This window comes from Ovis canadensis, chromosome 16, assembly GCF_042477335.2.
Source record: "Ovis canadensis isolate MfBH-ARS-UI-01 breed Bighorn chromosome 16, ARS-UI_OviCan_v2, whole genome shotgun sequence".
NCBI classification, from domain to species: Eukaryota; Metazoa; Chordata; class Mammalia; order Artiodactyla; family Bovidae; genus Ovis; species Ovis canadensis.
Window position 1 is genome coordinate 38,477,296 of NC_091260.1, and position 18,838 is coordinate 38,496,133.

Sequence of the window (18,838 nt, forward strand, 5' to 3'; positions counted from 1 at the left end):
CGTCAGACATGAAATATGGTAGGCTACAAAGATGAAAAACATTAACAGAACTGTTGCTGATGAGCTACATTACAGTTTAATTTTTAAGAGAGCAATGTAAATGTTACATCAAAATAATATTTAAAGACTATGATCACTTTGAGAACAAGTATGTAATTTGGAAATTTGGTAATATAGGATACTTAAATTTTTTTATTTTTAAAGTCTACTAATAAGATAAACAAATACTATTATATACTTAGCTATGTCCTAAGTACTTTACTTTTATAAACTTATTCAATCCTCACAACAATTCCCATTGTATTTGCATTTTCTCCTTGTACAAACCCAGACAAATAGAGATCCGACATGGACTCAAATCTGACAGTCTGGCTTCAGATTCTTAAGGTATAATATAAAGTGAACATAGGATGAAAAGCAAATATTTCAGATAAGAATAATCTTTATAGCGCTTTTACATTTATGTCAAATAGGTTGAAAAAACACTAATAATCATTTACACTTATATTGCCTTATAGTAATAACATACTTAAATGGACACAATCTCATTCAAATAGACAGCTGAATTAGATTCAAATTCAATTTGATCAACTAGAACAATAGAATGCATCAGGTACAAAGGCACAGTATTGCATTTAAACCTGAGAGAAACAGAAGAAATAACAGATGGAGGGAGGTAAGGGAAAGGACTAACAGTTTCCAAATGGCCAGTTGTGTGTGCATGTGCGTGTTCAGTTGTGTGTAACTCCTTACAACCCCATGGACTGTAGTCCGCCAGGCTCCTCTGTCCATGGAAATTTCCCAAGCAAGAATACTGCAGTGGGTTGCCATTTCCTGACCCAGGGATTAAACCTAACTCTTATACCTCTTGCACTGACAGGTGGATTCTTTACCACTGCGCCACCTGGGAAGCCCATTATGTTTCAAGTACTTGCCTAAGTACACCTTTAGATAAGTACCATTATTTGAACAATGAAGAAACATTAAGTACATGATGAATCCGAAATCATGTAGCTTCGAGTGGCATAATAAGGATTAGAATTCATCATGATCTGCCTCCAAAGCTTCCTTTCACTACCCATACCAACACTACTATGTTGCATGGTTTAACAGCAGAAAAATGAGAAAAAAAAGACATTCTATTCTGTGTTTCTGTTGAAAGAAAAAATAACATAGGTCAAGAGTTTTAGGTAGCTACTAATATACTCTTAGGTTGTATTAATATAATTACAGACCCAACATATCAATAGAAGTGGTAAACACAGACATTTATGTTCACATGACATTTTAGAGGAAACATGATAACCAATTTGTAATAATTGAAAAGCTATTAGGTAGAGTAACAGACATGAGATTTTGTTTCAAAGTAAGAAAATAATAAACAGATGTCAAAACTGGAATAGGTTGCCTTATGAGATGTTTAATGTTTTAAACTTAATGTTAGTGATTTTGCAGAGGCATTCATAAATAAGATAGGAGTTAGAGAAGTAGTTTTATTCCAAGCCTCAACTTCAAATTTAGAGCAGTTTGACTTTCACATGTTACATGTGCATTTACTTTTCAGATTTTTTATATTTTGGAGGGATATGTTCTCATGGTGTAAAAAGAAAAAAAATCTAAAACCACTAGACTAGATACATTGATTTCCTTCAACTTAATTATAGAATGTAGGTTAAGAACATGAAATCATATCTTACTTGTCAAAACAAAAGCAAATCACACTTACCATTTTTTTCTGCAAAGGCAATTGCATCTTCCTTAGTACTAAAAGTCAGAACCAGGTTGGATAAGGGATCAGCCCTGTAAGAAACAATTTTTTTCCCAGGATTTAACATCAACCTGTGACTGAAAATTACTTATTTTGAATAATTTCTTTAAAACTGTTAACTATCTGAATATGTTTTTCTATGTTAAATTACAGAGAAGGCAATGGCAACCCACTCCAGTACTCTTGCCTGGAAAATCCCATGGATGGAGGAGCCTGGTAGGCTGCAGCGCATGGGGTCGCTAAGAGTCAGACATGACTAAGTGACTTCACTTTCACTTTTCACTTTTATGCATTGGAGAAGGAAATGGGAACCCACTCCAGTGTTCTTGCCTGGAGAATCCCAGGGACGGTGGAGCCTCGTGGGCTGCCGTCTATGGGGTCGCACAGAGTCGGACATGACTGAAGCGACAGCAGCAGCAGCAGTGTTAAATTAGGGCAATTTTCTAACAAGTCAAATTAAAAACTTTAAAATGACAAAGACATTCAGCAATCTTTAGTCTCTAATAAAAATCATTTATTAAGCTTTGAAAAAAAGAAAATGAATGAGAATCCTCTTAGGTTTGTTTTTATTCTTTAAACATATCTTATAAATTCACTGTAATTAGAACGAGCTTGGCCAAAATTGTGAAGACCCTGAGCTTACCTCTGCTCACAGACACATCAAAACTACAACTGTTTACACAGCAACAACTGAGAAAACCTAGAATCTAGCAGAAAAGATCTTCTATAATCAAAGGTATAAGGAACCACAATCAGACAGGAGGCAGAGACCCATACCAAATTGGGCAACCCACAAACAGGAGGTAAGTACAACTGCAGAAAGTCAGTCATTTCTGACTCCTTGAGACCCCAGGGACGGTAGCCTGCCAGGCTCCCCTGTCCATGGGATTCTGCAGGCAAGAATACTGGAGTGGGCTGCCATGTCCTTCTCCAACAACTGCCGAGGTTCTCCCCAAGGAGCAATATGTCAAAGCCCCACAATGAGCTCCCAAGCCTGGGGATCCTGAACTGGGAAGACAAGCCCCCAGAACATTTGGCTTTAAAGGCCAATGGGGCTTAGTTTCAGGAGACCCAGTGGGCTGTGGGAAACAGAGACTATCTTGTAAAAGGCTCACAAAAAATCTCATATACTTCAGGACCCAAGGCAGAAGCAGTAATTTGAAGGAAGCGTGGGTCAGACCCACCTCCTGATCTTTGAGAGTCTCCTGCAAAGTCAGGAGACAACTGAAGCCCAGGGATGTAGAAAACTGGCAAGAGCCACTTGGGGGAGCCCATTCCACCATTTTGGAATCTTCTCAATAGCTTCTAACCACTGGACCAGGTTGTAAGCACCATTCCTGAGACATCTCAGGCTAAGCCATTAGCCGGATGAGAACACAGCTCTACCCACCAGAAGGCAGGCTGCCTTAAGAACTCCTGAGCCCATGGGCTGCCCCAGGAAACAACAGCCTTGTCCACCAGAGGGCCCTGTAGCCACCCCAGCAGACCCTTAGCCTGCCACAGAGAACCCAACTCACCTGCCAACACACCAGCACTAGCCAAGACCCCATGGGCCCAGGCCCTGGCCCTGCCAACCAGCTGGACAAAACCAGCTCTGAGACACTGCAGACATCAGTCAGTGGGCCAACACACCAGCTCAAGGACTACTGGGATTCTGAAGGCAGAGTTTCCACAATTTACCTCTGCTGAGCAGTGAACCATCACTAGGTCTAGAACCCCTGGGCCCTAAAGCAAGAGACCATTCGACTTGGCTTCATGCAACACTTGGGAGGGGTGGGAGGAATTAGCCTCAAGATGCTCCAGGACCAGACCCTGTCCACCAGCAGGTGGTCACCAATCCCAGGACCACTGCAGCCCCACAGCCTGCCTTATCAGGATCCAGCCAACACCTCAGGAGGCTGACACCAGCACTCATCACTTGTATTCAACACAGTACTGAAACTCCTAGTTCCACCAATCAGACTGGAAGGAGGAGTAAAAGGAATTCAAATTGAAAAGGAAAAGTTGTCACTGTTGCAGATGACATGATACCATCTATAGAAAATCTTCAAGATACCACCGGAAAACTGTAAGAGTTGAATCTGATAAAGTTGCAGGATACAAGATTAATATACAAAAATCTATTGCATTTCTATACACTAACAATGAATTATCAAAATTTATAAACTCATCTAATCTCCTCTAATAAAAAATATAAAGAAATCTTATTTAAAAAATAAATATCATTAAATTATTAACACTATTCACAATATATTTTAAACTAATATCTACAGCTTGGGGACCATGTTAAGAGTGTTCACAGTGTCAGCCATTTTTATCCAATATATAGTACTCTAAAAAAAATTGTTCTTACAATATAGTTTGCTGGGCCACACTTATATAAATATTCTTATATATATATTACCTATGTGGAATGTATATGTCTATACCATTAAACATGGTGATATCTATGCGAAACTGTCTCAAAAAGTATTGTTATAAGGCATCCTGTATACAAAAGAGCCTGAAAATCAGTGCGTTTAAAAGGAAAATCTACACAGAAAAAGAGCCGAAAATAGTATTCAAATTAAACCAAAATACTCACGTTGACGCCCAACCCATCAAAGGATTTTCCCATCTCTCTCTGGTATCAAACTCCATCTTCCATTTCTTCGTGTTGTTTACTCCAGACTGCATGTTATTGCGAGCAGGAACAAAGATCCTGGCTTTTCTAGTTTTGATATGCTCTTCTGGAACACCAGTTAAAGTAGTAATATCCTACAGAAAAACAAACAAATGTGTTACTAACAGCCCACTTACACCCTAATGTATTTTTGTTGCTTTCTGTATCTTACAATACATACTTATTTATAATTTTTTAAGCTTTATTTCACTTCTTTGTTATTTTACCATATAAACTACTATTTTGATATTTGGAAAAGATATATTGGGGGAATGTTAGGGTACAGTGGGAAAAGGCTCATAAAAAAATTTAGGCCCACTTTGTACAACAAGGTACTGGTAATTTTTGAAGAGTCTGCTGGCAGAAAAGCCTGTACTAAGTAGACTCTGATTTCATGAGCTGGTATAATTAGCAGAGAAAGAATGTAAAGGGAATATTAAAAGTAAACAAATATAAAAAGTGACTAAATTTTAAATAGAAAAATATATCTATTACCAGTGGTTTCTGTGTTATGCTGCTTACAAGGCATTCTTTTCAGAGAAAGGCCTGACCCTTTTCGTAAACAATTAAAATCAATTAACAACTTTAATTCCCATTTTGATTTATCTCTCTTTAATGAAACCTACTGAAGAGAAAAGGATATCAAATAGATGTCAAATTTATTCTGCAAAGATAAAAAAATCTGCACAATTTTTGCAGAAATGTTAGAGGAAAACAATAACTTGACTCTCTTTTTCTATATTTCTAACCAGTAACAAAAGGTCAACTGATGAATACATACAATTTTGACTCCCTTATTAAATATATTTCAAACTATAGTAGCAATCAGGACAGAAAATAACAAAGTAATTTAGAGTTTAAGTCTCCATTTAGTAATGGTAAAAGACTTCACTCTAGCAATGTAAAATCATATTACGGTCAACTACATTATGCTCATAAAGCATTTTAAAATTATAGTTCCTTACTAAGGTAAACTTTAAAAAACTGGTTAAAAACAACAGGTTTAACATGTAAATGATTATGTCAAACTTGTGAAAACTAGAAAACTTAGCACATTTTGTTAATTTTAATTTCATGTTTATTTGTAGTTCCAATCTAATCAATGCTTTAGACCAAAGAAATACTCAGAGTTCTTAGTTGTAATATATACTGGGAAAAAACCAAATGTATTTCTGACTCAACTAATCTTTCTACCCACAGATTAAAGAAACAATTTCTTAAAGTTATTTTAGCTGACAACTATACCTTTTCACCTACACCAATAATTAAGTGTGGTTACTTTGTCACAGTTTGTCTATTTGGAGAAACTTAAAATGACCCACATAAATATTTACACAAAAATGTAGTTCTAGTATATGCCTACATTTTTAAAGTTTATAGGATAAAATAAAAGCTAAATGAGCACAACTGATACATAATTTTTAAAGGCATCAATATGTCAAGTTATTACAAATTGTCAAGTTCATCCTCAAAGAAAAGTAATTTCAGGTTATTATTACATTCAATAACTTTCTAAAGAATATTCCTCTACTCAAGAGCTTGAAAGAAACTCAGCTCCTGGAAAGTCCTTAATGTTTATTTTCCCCTTTGAATTCACTACAGTGTTGGTAATCTTTCACATTAACTTAGTATTTAATATTATATATTTTCACATTAAAAAATCTATTTAGTTATAGCTGAAGCAAAGTATAAACAAACAGTAAGTATATTACAAAATTATGGGATGAGGCATCCTTGTCAAATTCCATAGCAACACCTCCATTCTGAGCTGAGCTCATAAAAGCTGAAGCTGTAAGTTGGCTATTCTTTTAATTAAGACTTACAGAAAAGACAGCATATTAACCTCTTAATACCAGTTCAGGAAACAGACTCACTTTTCAATACTAGTTCAGTAAACAGACTTTTTTTTAAATAAATGTCTATATTGTATGCATATACCAAAGTAATTAAAAAACCAATAAAGCTTTAGTAAAATGGAAAGAGTATTTCTTGATTTGTACTATCAAAGCAAAAAGGCACAGCATGATTTTTTAAGGATGGAAAACCACTTTAAAATCAGTGGCTACAAAAGTTGCTAAGCTCCTAGCTGCAAGTGCTTCCATGCCTTCTCAAATTATGGCAATTATTTGGTATCTTCTCCAAATAAAACTGGCATTCAAACAAATGAGTTTCTGAAGTTTGAAGTCCAAGTTGTTCTGACATGGAAGCCCTTTGCTGGCAGAAGACATGTAAGGTACTGGAGAATTGAACTGCTGCCAAAGACGGAATAAAAAGGCTTGGCATCTCTCACATACTTGACACCTAAAGGGCACAGAAGCTCTAAAATTCCTAGTCCTTGTAGGCACACACTCAGTCTAGACAAACTGATTTCTCACACTTTTAAAGCGCATCACAACACTCTATTGTTATCATTTCACCCACACAGCTTCAGCAAGTGACAGAAGAACATGTCCTTTAAGCGACATTTCAATGGGCTAAAGCTCCCATTCCAAGATTCCATTAAAACAATGTAATACTTGAAAAGAACTATGAGGCACTATGAACTTTTTACGTGTCTTCAATGCTTTGCTTTCCCTCAAAGTTCTCACTGACCTATCTGTGACTCAACTTTTGAAAATAAACAGATCATCTGCAGACTACTGAAACTATACTGAACTAATGATACTCTAGATTTCTACTTTAATGATACTCTTTTTAGATTTCTACTTTTCTACTGCAGTATGGATCATATGTGATTATTTTTAAAAAATATAAAAGATGTCAATGTTGCCTTTCACAGATTTCTCATTTGATTGGTAAAATAGGTTATTTATAAATAATAATTCATAGATTTTTCTATGTCTACAAAAAAGTTAAAACACATAAGATAGGAGAAGGCTGCAAGTTGGCACCTGAAGAATCTGAAGACTCACCAGTTAGTATTTATAAATTCTAAGGAAACAAGTAACCCTATACATAATATAGGGTTACTTACTGAATTTTAAAACTTTTTAATTTTTAACAACTGGATCAAGCATGACACCTATGTTTACATTATTAAACTAAGTATCTTCATAAAGTTTCATAAATATGAACTTGTGTACAATATGCTATTTAAGAAATAGTAACTAGTTACCTAATCATGATTCATAGATTAAAGGGCATTCATATTTAAAAATTTGCTACTTTGCTACAAGCATATCATAATTTCAAAGTTCTACTCTTTTAGCATGATCTTTTTCACAATTTTAAATTTATAAGAGCTGATACACTGACTTTCCATTTCACAAGTCTAGTTTAAATTGAAGAGTAATTTAAAAAATCATTAAGAAAGTATATGCCAGTATATGTAAATGAACTTTACTCTTTCAAATACCAATTTCCATTATAAAATATTAGTTTTCCATATAAAAACTGTATGATTCGGTTATCAACTGTCCCCATTTATCTTGTGTGAATTCAACTTTTTTTTTAAACAAAGGAAGCAGGGAACAAGCAATGGGAAGTTGGTGTCAAAATGCAGAAAAACCTCCCAGCAAGCTTCTTGCAACCACCCAGGATTTAGAGTCTTGCTGGCCGCTCTCTTTTCAATACCAGAATTTCACACATTTCAATGACTATTATGACTTCAAAGAATCAAATTTTCATCATTGTCTGTCATCTGCCGGTTGATTTGTATAAAGGAGTTCTTCTGCATGCACTCCAAACAAAAGCCTCCTTACTTTTGTGGCTATATATCAAGTTTAAAAGTTTTGTTTGTGACAGTTGTGTCTTTGGTAAATTAGGGTAACACTGAAGGAGTGCAGCTGCTCTGCAGGAACCTCCTTTTTGGCACCATTTCACTTAAATAAAAACTGAATAATTAGCTTCTGCCTTTATTAAACCACAAAAATGCCACTGGCCTTAGTAATTACTTCCGGTTGCCCCACCCACTTAACCTTAATACTTTACACCTGTCATAAAGAGAAATTAACGAAAAAGGCTTTCACCACTTTGGATGAATTTCTGACAGATCTCCCAGTATACCCAGAAGAGTCAAAATTCTTAACAGGCTTTTTGGTAATAAGTTCACTACACTGTATGTTATTTGTGGATCAATGTTGAAAAGTTTTATTTAATAGAGTACATATTGGAACATTAAGTACAAATATTGCTTACAGAAACTTGTTCTACTGCAGGCTATTAGTTACCAATTATGTGTTCAAATTTGTTTTAGGACTAAAATCCATCTAAATTTGATGATTCTGTTTATATTCTACTTCAACAATGAAAGATGTTAAAAGGAAAACAATCCTGGATATATAATAAAAACTTCCTTTCAAGTACTCTATGGATACTTAATACAAGAAACTCATTAAGTGGTCTAATAAATAATGAAGGACACTATACTAAATAAATACTAGTTTGAAAAATAATAGGTTTGGCAGATAGCATAACCATATGTATTTTATTTATCATGGAAGAACTTGAAACGCTTCTAAAAAGTTAGTGGCCATAGCGATTCAAGATACAACCAAAACTGTAAACAAGAAGTGTGCTAGTAGAACCAATTTTTGTTTGTTAAAGCAAGACACTGATGTAGGAGTCTAACAAGGTAATGAGACAAGCATTGAAACATATCATCCATTTTATCTTGCATATCGAGCAAAGCTATCATGAAACCAAACCTGGGTGGTGGCGCTAGTGATAAAGAACTTGCCCGCCAATGCAGGAGCCACAAGAAACACAGGTTCAATCCCTGCGTCGGGAAGGTGCCCTGGAGAAGGAAGTGGCAACCCACTCCAGTATTCTTGCCTGGAGAATGCTATGGACAGAGGAGCCTGCCAGGCTACAGTTCATGGGGTCGCAGAGTCAAACATGACTGAAGAGACTTAGCACATATCAGGAAACCAAAAGTTCAGTTTTAAATGGAATGTTGTTACAATACTAACAAGAGATCAAGCAAATGATACACCTAATCATATAATGAATTAAAAAAAATCTTAAGAATTCGGGACATTTATGTCTCATTCTCAAACTATTTTCATTACTCCTAGATCCTTCTGAGCACGTTAGGGTACAGCAATGGCTGAAAGCAAAGGGCTGAGTCAAAACTGGGTTAGAATCCCAGCTTTTGGGCAAATTAATAGATTTCTCCTAAAATATTATGTATAAGGATCAATTAAACAAGGTAAAATGAGGACTAAATAATGTATGTAAAGTGCCTGGGCAATAAAACAATGTCCCATGTATTTTTAGTGCCTATGTATTAGAACCTAGACACAATGCTCAAAGGTAAAGACATGATCTCTAGTCTCATGAAAATTACTATCTGACTTTAAAAAAGACAGACTGAACAAGTAATGGGAGGTTGTTGGTGAGATGCAAAAAAATTCCCATCTTCTTGGGATGGGATAATATGAGTTAGTAAATAAAATACAACAAAAGATTTTGTAATTAGAGTCAATTAAGTTGCTTCAAGTCTAGAGAAAAGTCTCGTTTTCTTCCTAAAGGCTGGATATTCCATTTTTGTATGTGTCAAAATAAAAATAAGGCTTTATTCCTGAACTTAAAAAGTCTATAATCTATGCACCCATAAGAAGGAGGGAGGATAACTAAATAATCATTACTGTAAAATACAGTATCAATTAAGACTCAGATAAATCTCAAGGAAACCAAGCCCCACCATTTGCTACCTGTGCAATACTGACAAGTTGCTTAAATTCCATCAGCTTCCTCCTTCAAAAAGTGTATTACAGAGAATTCCCTGGCATTTCAGTGATTAGGACCCAATGCTTTCATTGCCGAGAGCACAGGTTCAATTCCTAGTCAGGGAACTAAGATCCTGCAAGCTGTGTGGTAAGAGCCCCCCATCCAGGTACTACAAAACATACCTCATAGTAATGTTTGGAAGGATTAAGTCAGGATACAAAGTAAAATGTAAAAGAGAGTGCATTTGGTTTTAAAGGCAAAAGTATCTATCTCCTTCTTCAGTTACTTTTTCTAACTGAAGAAGGAGACAGAAGATGATTCTTTCAGGATAGTTATGATTTTAAGAAGTTACTGTTAAAACATTATAAAAAAATTAAAGAAAAAAGTTAAAAATATATTCATATATTTGGACTTCCCTAGTGGTATAGTGATATAAGAATCAGCCTGCTGATGCAAGGGACATGGGTTTGATCCCTGGTCTGGGAAGACTCCACATGTTGAGGAGCAGCTGAGCCTGTGGGCCACAACTACTGAGCGTGTGCTCTAAGACCTGCAAGCCACAACTACTGAGCCCACGTTCTGCAGCTACTGAAGCCTGGGCACCCTAGAACCTATGCTCAGCAACAACAGAAGCCACTGCAAGAAGAAGCCTGCAAGCTACAACCAGAGTAGCCCCTGTCCTCTGCAACTAACGAAAGCCCGTGGGCAGCAATGAAGACCTGGTTCGACCAAAAACTAGAAAAATAAAAATATATCCATATGTTTAAAATCTTAGCAACTGCTTTTCTTATGTATATTACACAATAATGATCTATATACATATCCACTTTATACAGCAATAATAGTTATTTTGCACTATTTTCAAGTATCACATCACTTACTTTTTTTCCCATGTAGTTACCCTGTTTTGATATTTCTTGTTTTAATGGCCTCAGTAATAATCTATGAAGTTGATAAACCACAATTTCTCAGCCAATCCATTACTGAAAAACCAAATTGTTATTATTTCTTTTACAGTATAGGTTACTACAATGAAAATCTCAGTACCCTAATTCTTTAAGGTTAGTCACTGAGGGTAATATTAACTGGGTCAAAGGTTATGATAACTTTCCATGGTTTCTGACATGTTATCAAATTCCTTTTTAAAGAGTGGTAAAATTTTATGTTGCTACTCACAATATGGGTCAGTTTTTATTTATGCTTTAAAGGCACAGAGAAATAGTATATATTAATTGGACTGAATTTATTTATTGTATATTCTTCCTTACAAACCTATAAAGGAGAAGATGAATTTGATTTTTGACTTGTAAGAATATTTTTAAAAATTAACAAAATTGACTCAAATGCATAATTTTTTTGTAATGGTATAAGGATGTATGTTCAGATTCTTACTGTACAGTTATATCATAGTACATGATCTGATGTATGGCATAGCTAAATCAAGTTTACTAAACAGACATTTTAAGACAGAATGCTGTAAGTTTTTTTTTTTTTTTTTTTTTTGGCCACACTTCGCAGCTTGAGGAATTCTCAGTTCCCTTACCAGGGACTGAACTCAGACCACAGCAGTGAAAGCCCAGCTGGAATCCTTATCACTAGGGAGCAAGGTAACTCCCCTGGAAAGCTGTAATTGTTTTAAATAATATAGAAATAAACTTTCTCTCCCAATCAGGAAAATCCACTGGAAGACTTCATTTTTACAAGGAAACACTGGAAACAATCATTTTCTATTAACTTTGAAAGAAGTGAAAGTTAGAAAAAGAAAATGCTTACAAAATAAATTGGTTAATACTGCCTCAGTGAAAACCAGTATGCTTCAATGAAGCATGTGAAAGTTATTAAGTAACTGTTTTAAACTTGTAAGATATAGCATATTAATAATGACCAACTTAATACCTAAACCTTTCCTTGTTTACTTTTTAATCCAATGATCCAGAATTTTTTTGATTTTTAAATTACTAATTCATGTAGCTATAGTAGGTCACATAATAGTTTTTTCAGAAGCTGAAATAAAGGGAAAAAAATGGCCACAAAACACTTGGAACTTCTATAACATATTACATTTTTAAAAGATCCACTCTGTTATTTCATAATCAAACAGTTCTCCCCATACCCTGGTAATAAATTAAAAAGCTGACGTACACACAATATAAATTAAGAATTAACGAGAACAAAAGCCACAGCAGCAGAGAACTAAATATGAAATAACTGCTGAATAAACAAACATCAGGGCAAAGGGAGAGAAGGTGAATAAACAACTGGAAAACAAGTGGTGGTTTAAACAATGAATGAAATTAGTTATATCTGGAAAGGAACTGAAAATAATCTAAAGCTGAATGTTTCTAGTTTAGTAAAACAACATTCAATAGGCAATGTGCGAAAGCCAAACTTCAAGGAGACAAAAAGTATAAGACAATCCCTCATTAATTTAGCATAAAAATAAAAGTTAAGCTATGGATCGAAGTCTCTTTTCTGACTTAGGAACAGATAGTTGTTAACTAAAAATATTGGTGAAAATAGAAGATCATTAAGTGAATACACACATTCATGCATACACAGCAACTTTAATACTGTATTATAACTTAAAAGGTACACATGGACATTCTTTCAATCATCTTCAGATATAGGGTCAGTACCTTTCCACTGAGTGTAGGTCCAGTGGTTAGAATTCCAAGTGTTGTTTCTGTCATAAACTACCAAGAAAATGCATATCTACAATCTACAGTTTTGTTTTTAAAAAATGCGAAGAATACAAAGAGATTTGTGAAACATTAAGTCCAAAATCAATCTAGATTTCCTTTTGTAGCACAACCTTTATAACTGTTTCACCGCCACCTAGTTTGACAAAAATCATGTCAGAAATTCACCTTTATTATCTTTTCAAAGTATTCAAAAGAACAATCATATAAAGAACTCTTTGTCCCCCATATAGCAGCATTCAGACTGTAGTATCCAATTAAATTATGTAATTACAATGGCAAGTAAAACTGGCATAGAAAGGTATGGAAACAAGCACAGCTGAGTCTTGGTAAACATGACCCATTACTGAGAGCTAAAGTCTGGTAGTATATTTAAATTAAGACATAATATGCAGTACATTGGTAAGGATGTTTTACAGAAATAACTGAGAGCATCAATAACGGAGCAAATTGTTAAAAGGCTGGTTTAAAAAATTAAAGATTCATTAAACCCATTATTGTAAAAGGCTGTCACAATGCAATATATGGATTTTTATTTGGATCCATGATAGAGTAACACTGCAGACTACCACTGTGGCCTTGTAAAACTATAAAATTGGGAAAGCAATTTTTTTCAGATATTAGACAACTGGATAACAGGCAGCATTATACTGTTATCCCTGAAAGAAGGAAAATTCAGGATGAAGTCTTACAGTCATCCCAGTTTGACCTGGAGGCACGCTGCGGACCATGACAGAGGCCAAGCAGAACACCACAGCCTTGAGGAGCAGGGACAGTATAGTGATTAGAGCACAGGGCTACTAACATTTGTGAGGCAGAGTTCTCAAGAAAAAAAAATTAAAGGCATCCAAATTGAAAAGGAAGTGGTAAAATTATCTCTGCTCACAGATTTATAGGATACTACACACAAACACAAAACCTATTAGAGCTAATGAACAAGTTCAACAAAGTGGCAGGATTTAAAAAAAAAAAAATCATGCATGCTCTATCATTAAGTCATATCTGACTCTTTGTGACCCCACTGGATGCTCCTCTGTCCATTGGGTTTCCTTGGCAAGAATACTGGAGTGGGTTGCCATTTCCTTCTCCAGGTATCTTTCCAACCCACAGATAGAACCTACATCCCCCATGCCTCCTGCACTGGCAAACAGATTCTTTACCACTGGACCACCTCAACACACAACAAATACCAGTTGTGTTTCTATACACTAACATTGAACAATATGAAAAGATTTAAATTCCAATTTAAAAGATATATGCACCTTTATGTTCACTGCAGCATTATTTATAATAGCCAGGATATAAACACAACCTACGCACCTACTGATGGATGAATGGATAAACAAGATGTATATATAAATACAATGGAATATTACTTGGCCCCAAAAAGAAATCTTGCCATTTGCAACAATATGGACGGACCTAGGGGGTATTATGCAAAGTGAAGTAAGTCAGAAAAGACAAACCTATGATTTCACTTACATGTAGACTCTAAAAAACAAAACAGACTAATAGATACAGGAAATAAACTGGTCGTTATCAGAGGGAGGAGTGGTTGGAACGTGGACAAAACAGGTGAAGAGGATTAAGAGGTACAAACTTCCACATATAAAATAAATAGGTCATGGGGATGTAATGTATTAATACACCATATGAAATATAATCAATAATACTGTTACAACTTTAAGGCTTCAGATGGTAAAGAATCTGTCTGCAATGCAGGAGACCTGGGTTCAATCCCTGGGTTGGGACGATCCCTGAGAGGAGGGAATGGTTACTCACTCCAGTATTCTTTCCTGGAGAATTCCATGGACATGGGACCCTGGTGGGCTACAGTCCATGGGATTGCAGAGTCAGACAAAACTGAGCAACTACCATTTTTTTCACTTATCACTTCTTTCAACAAACAGTAACTAGATTTATCATGATAAAAAAGGCCTGATAAAAAATGCCAAGACCATTTCAATAGGGAAAGCACCAACAAATGGTGCTGGGAAAACTGCATACCCACATGCCAAAGAATAAAACTGAATTCTTTACCTAATATCATACACAAAAGTTAGCTCAAAATGGATCAAAAACCTAAATGTAAATACTTAAAAATAAAACTCCCAAGTTTTGTGCACCAAAGGACATATACATGATAATAGATAAATATCCAGAATATATAAAGTAAAGTGAAAGTCACTCAGTCGTGTCTGACTCTTTGAGACGCTTTGGTCTGTAGCGCTCAAGGCAACCCCATTCACGGAATCCTCCAGGCAAGAATACTGGACTGGGTAGCCTTTCCCTTCTCCAGGGGATCTTCCCAACCCAGGGACTGAACCCAGGTCTCCCACACTGCAGGTAGATTCCTTACCAGCTGAGCCACCAGGGAAGCCCAGAATATATAAAGAACTCCTACCACTCAACAAAAAACAAACCAAAGTACTTGAATAGACATTTCTCCAAAGATATGCAAATAACCAACCAGCACATGAAAGAATGCTCAATATTGCTAGTCACTAAGAAAATGCAGATCAAAACCACAGTGAGATACCTTTGGACACACATTAGGATGGCTATTATCTAAAACCAGGGAAAGTAAATGCTGATGAGGAAGGATGCAGAGAAACTGGAACCCTTGTGTGTTGCTGGTGGGAATGTGAAAATGGTACAGCCACAGTCTGGTCGTTCTTCAAACTGTTGAATGTAGAATTACTGTATAATCCAAACAATTCCACCTAAGGTAGGGATTGTACCACAGATATTTGCACATCCATGCATATAGCAGCATTATTTACAACAGGCAAAGGTGGAAACTATCCAAATGTCCATCAACAGATGAATGGATAAACAATACAGCACACATATACAACATAAGCTCAAAAAGGAACGAAATTCTGACACATGCTATATAACATGGATGGACCTTGAAAACATCATGCTAAATGAAATAAGCCAGTCACAAAAGGTCACATATTATACGGTTTCTGCTTATATCATATATAGTTTGGCAAATTAATATAGCCAGAAGGCATAAAAAAGGTTACTAGAGACTAAAAGAAGGAGATAATGGGGAGTTACCGTTTAAGGGGTTCAGAGTTTCTTTCTGGGATCACAAAAGTGTTCCAGAAATGGATAGTGGTAATGGCTGCATTGCCGGGGGGGGCCAGCATGAGGAACTCCACCCATGGCAAAGGTCATGAGGAAGGAGGCTTGGCATATGCAAAGGCGTGATCAAGCCTCAGGAAACCCCCTGTTCCCGAGCATCTAACCCCAAAACCAGAGTCTGTTTTATGCTCTCACCTACACCTCTGACTTTACGGGGGGGCTCTCCCCCATAACCGTTTCTCTCGGAGAAGGAGTAAACATGCAGCTCCAAGGCAATAAAAATTCTTGGGTGTGACAAGAGTGTTTCAGCTTACGGACTCCTCTGAAGGTTATCTAGCCCGCCTGTATAGGTTCGTCCGGCCACATGTGATTGTTTACAGCCTCCCAACCTGAGAGGCACGAGATGTTTTAGACTTACTAAAGGCAAATTCTTTTGGGGAGTTGGAAATTATTAGTATAATGGGTTGGTTAGGAATTATATTGGTGAAGGGTTTTTCATTTGTTGTGTCAATAATTGCTGCTAATTCCCTGCTCTGGGTGGGACAAGGATGTCTCAGGTCAAACCTCTCTGCTGACAGACTAGCTTGTGTGACAGCATTATCCATACTCCTGCCACATGATTGTTTACTACCTCTCAACCATAAACAGCACAGAGAGTTTTGGAGTATTTTGAGAGTCTTAATTAGCATAGGGCTTTTTCTTCTCGTTGAGTCAATGATTGCCGCCAGGCCTCCATATCCTTAGGCACTTGGGAATATATTAATCAATGTATTTGGAGTATAGAAAAGGAAATATAGTAGTTTTTAAGGTTAGCAATACTAGACTTTTTGAGTTAATGGATTTTCTCTTTTGTAATAGATCACTGTACTTTGTTATAAATCACTGTGTCCTTGCTATGTAAAAATGTAACTTTATCATATCTTAAGACTAAATAGATCTTAAGGGGAGCATTGGTGAAAGGATTTTCATTTGTTGGGCTGATGTTTGCTGCTAAATCTCCATGTTCCCTACACTTATAATGAATATAACTAGCATATAGGAAGAATAAGTATTAACCTTTAAGCATATACGAGAAATAAGTACTAACCTTTAAGACTAATCATGTTAACCTTGGGTTAAATAAATTCCTTTCTTGATTGTAACTCACGACACCCTCACCCTATAGGAATGCAACTTTATTTGGAGGGTGGTGCCTGGTTTAAGAAAAAACACCCTTGGAAAAAATAAGTTTTTTGGTTATCAGAAAGAAAGGATCATAAAATGTCAGCAGGTCTCACTCATGGCCAGAAGATGATGTACCCTTTTTATACATTTATGTGAAGCACCTGATTTTGATAAAGGTCAGGACTGCTGACTCCCACGTGACTCTGTATTCATCCCTATGTGTAACAAAAGGTATACGAGCAAACCCAAAAATAAAGAAATAGGATCAGTTTCCGGAAAGACTGATTCCCCCATGTCGCTTCTTTCTTGCTCCCGTTTTTCTGGCTGAATTCCCATCTGGAGCATGGATGCTATTCCACGTAATCCAAGTTATTCAGCCTCCTTTTCTCCACTAATCTTCCTACTACACTATCTGTTTCTAATCTCTCTATATCTGTGATTAAATATGTATTTTTCCAAAGACGCTGACTCCATCCCCCCACCTTCGAATCACCCTGGATCCACCGGGGCTGGACCCCGGCACTGCAAAATACTGTGAATATGCTTAGTGCCACTGAATTATACACTTAAAAGTGGTTAAAACTGTAAATTTTGTTATGCATATTTACAATTTTTTTAAAAAGAAAGTGGAATGACATCTTTAAAGTGCTAAAAACTTTCAATCTAGAATTCTATATCCAATGAATAGGTGGTTACGGACTGAATACCCATAACATTCAGAGTCCCCCTGCCCTCTCAAATTCATAGATTGAACCCTTAAGCCCAAATATGAGATATTTGGAGACAGGGCCTTTGGGAGGTAATTAGGGTTAGATGGCATGATGTGGGGTCCTTATGATGGGATTAGTGCTTTTGTAAAAAGAGATGGCAGGGTGCTTGCTTGCTTTTCTATGCCATGTGAGATGCAGCCACCTACAAGCCAGAGACAGTCCTAATCAGAAACTAACCATAGAGGCACCAGAATCTTGGACTTCTAGCCTCTAGAACTATAGGAAAATAAATTTCTGTTGTTTAAGCCATTCAGTCTATGGTATTTTGTTATGGTAGCCTGACCAAAAAAAAAAAAACATCTCTTTCAAACGCAGAGGCAAAATAAAGGCATTTCCAAATAAACAAAAGCTGAGATTTTGTCCCCAAAGATCTGCACAATAAGCAATGTTAAATGAAGTTCTGCAGGCTGAAGGAAAGATACCAGATGGAAAGAACATCAGAAATGGTAAATTTCTGAGTAAATATAAAATTTTTTCTGCTTAAATAAGCAAGGTGACAATATATAGCCTTGATGTACTCCTTTCTGGTATTCTCATCCCTTTAAGAATTTTCCACAGTTTGTTGTGATCCACAAAGTCAAAGGCTTTAGCGTAGTCAATGAAGCAGAAGTACATGTTTTTCTGGAATTCTCTTGTTTTTTCTATGATCCAACAGATGTTGGAAATTTGATCTCTGGTTCCTCTGCCTTTTCTAAATTCAGCTTGTACATCTGGAAGTTCTCAGTTCATGTACTGTATAAGCCTAGCTTGAAGGATTTTGAGCATTACCTTACTATCATCTGAAATGAGTGCAATTGTATGGTAGTTTGAACATTCTTTGGCACTGCCCTTCTTTGAGATTAGAATGAAAATCAACCTTTTCCAGCCCTGTGGCCACTGCTGAGTTTTCCAAATTTACTGGCATATTGAGTGCAGCACTTTCACAGCATCATCTTTTAGGATTTGAAATAGCTCAGTTGGAATTCCATCACCTCTGCTATCTTTGTAGTAATTTTTCCCAAGACCCACTGGA

General features: G+C 36.2%; 1 protein-coding gene across 1 annotated transcript in view; it reads right to left on the bottom strand.

Annotated features, from left to right (window-relative positions):
* The window catches only part of NDUFS4 (NADH:ubiquinone oxidoreductase subunit S4), a 113,464-nt gene that overhangs the window by 18,268 nt on the left and 76,358 nt on the right, over positions 1 to 18,838 (bottom strand). The window contains exons 3-4 of the mRNA XM_069556558.1: positions 4,353 to 4,525; positions 1,727 to 1,800 (exon numbers count right to left, since the gene is read on the bottom strand). Of these exons, the coding sequence (XP_069412659.1) occupies positions 1,727 to 1,800; positions 4,353 to 4,525 (247 nt within the window). The remainder of the gene's footprint in view (positions 1 to 1,726; positions 1,801 to 4,352; positions 4,526 to 18,838) is intronic.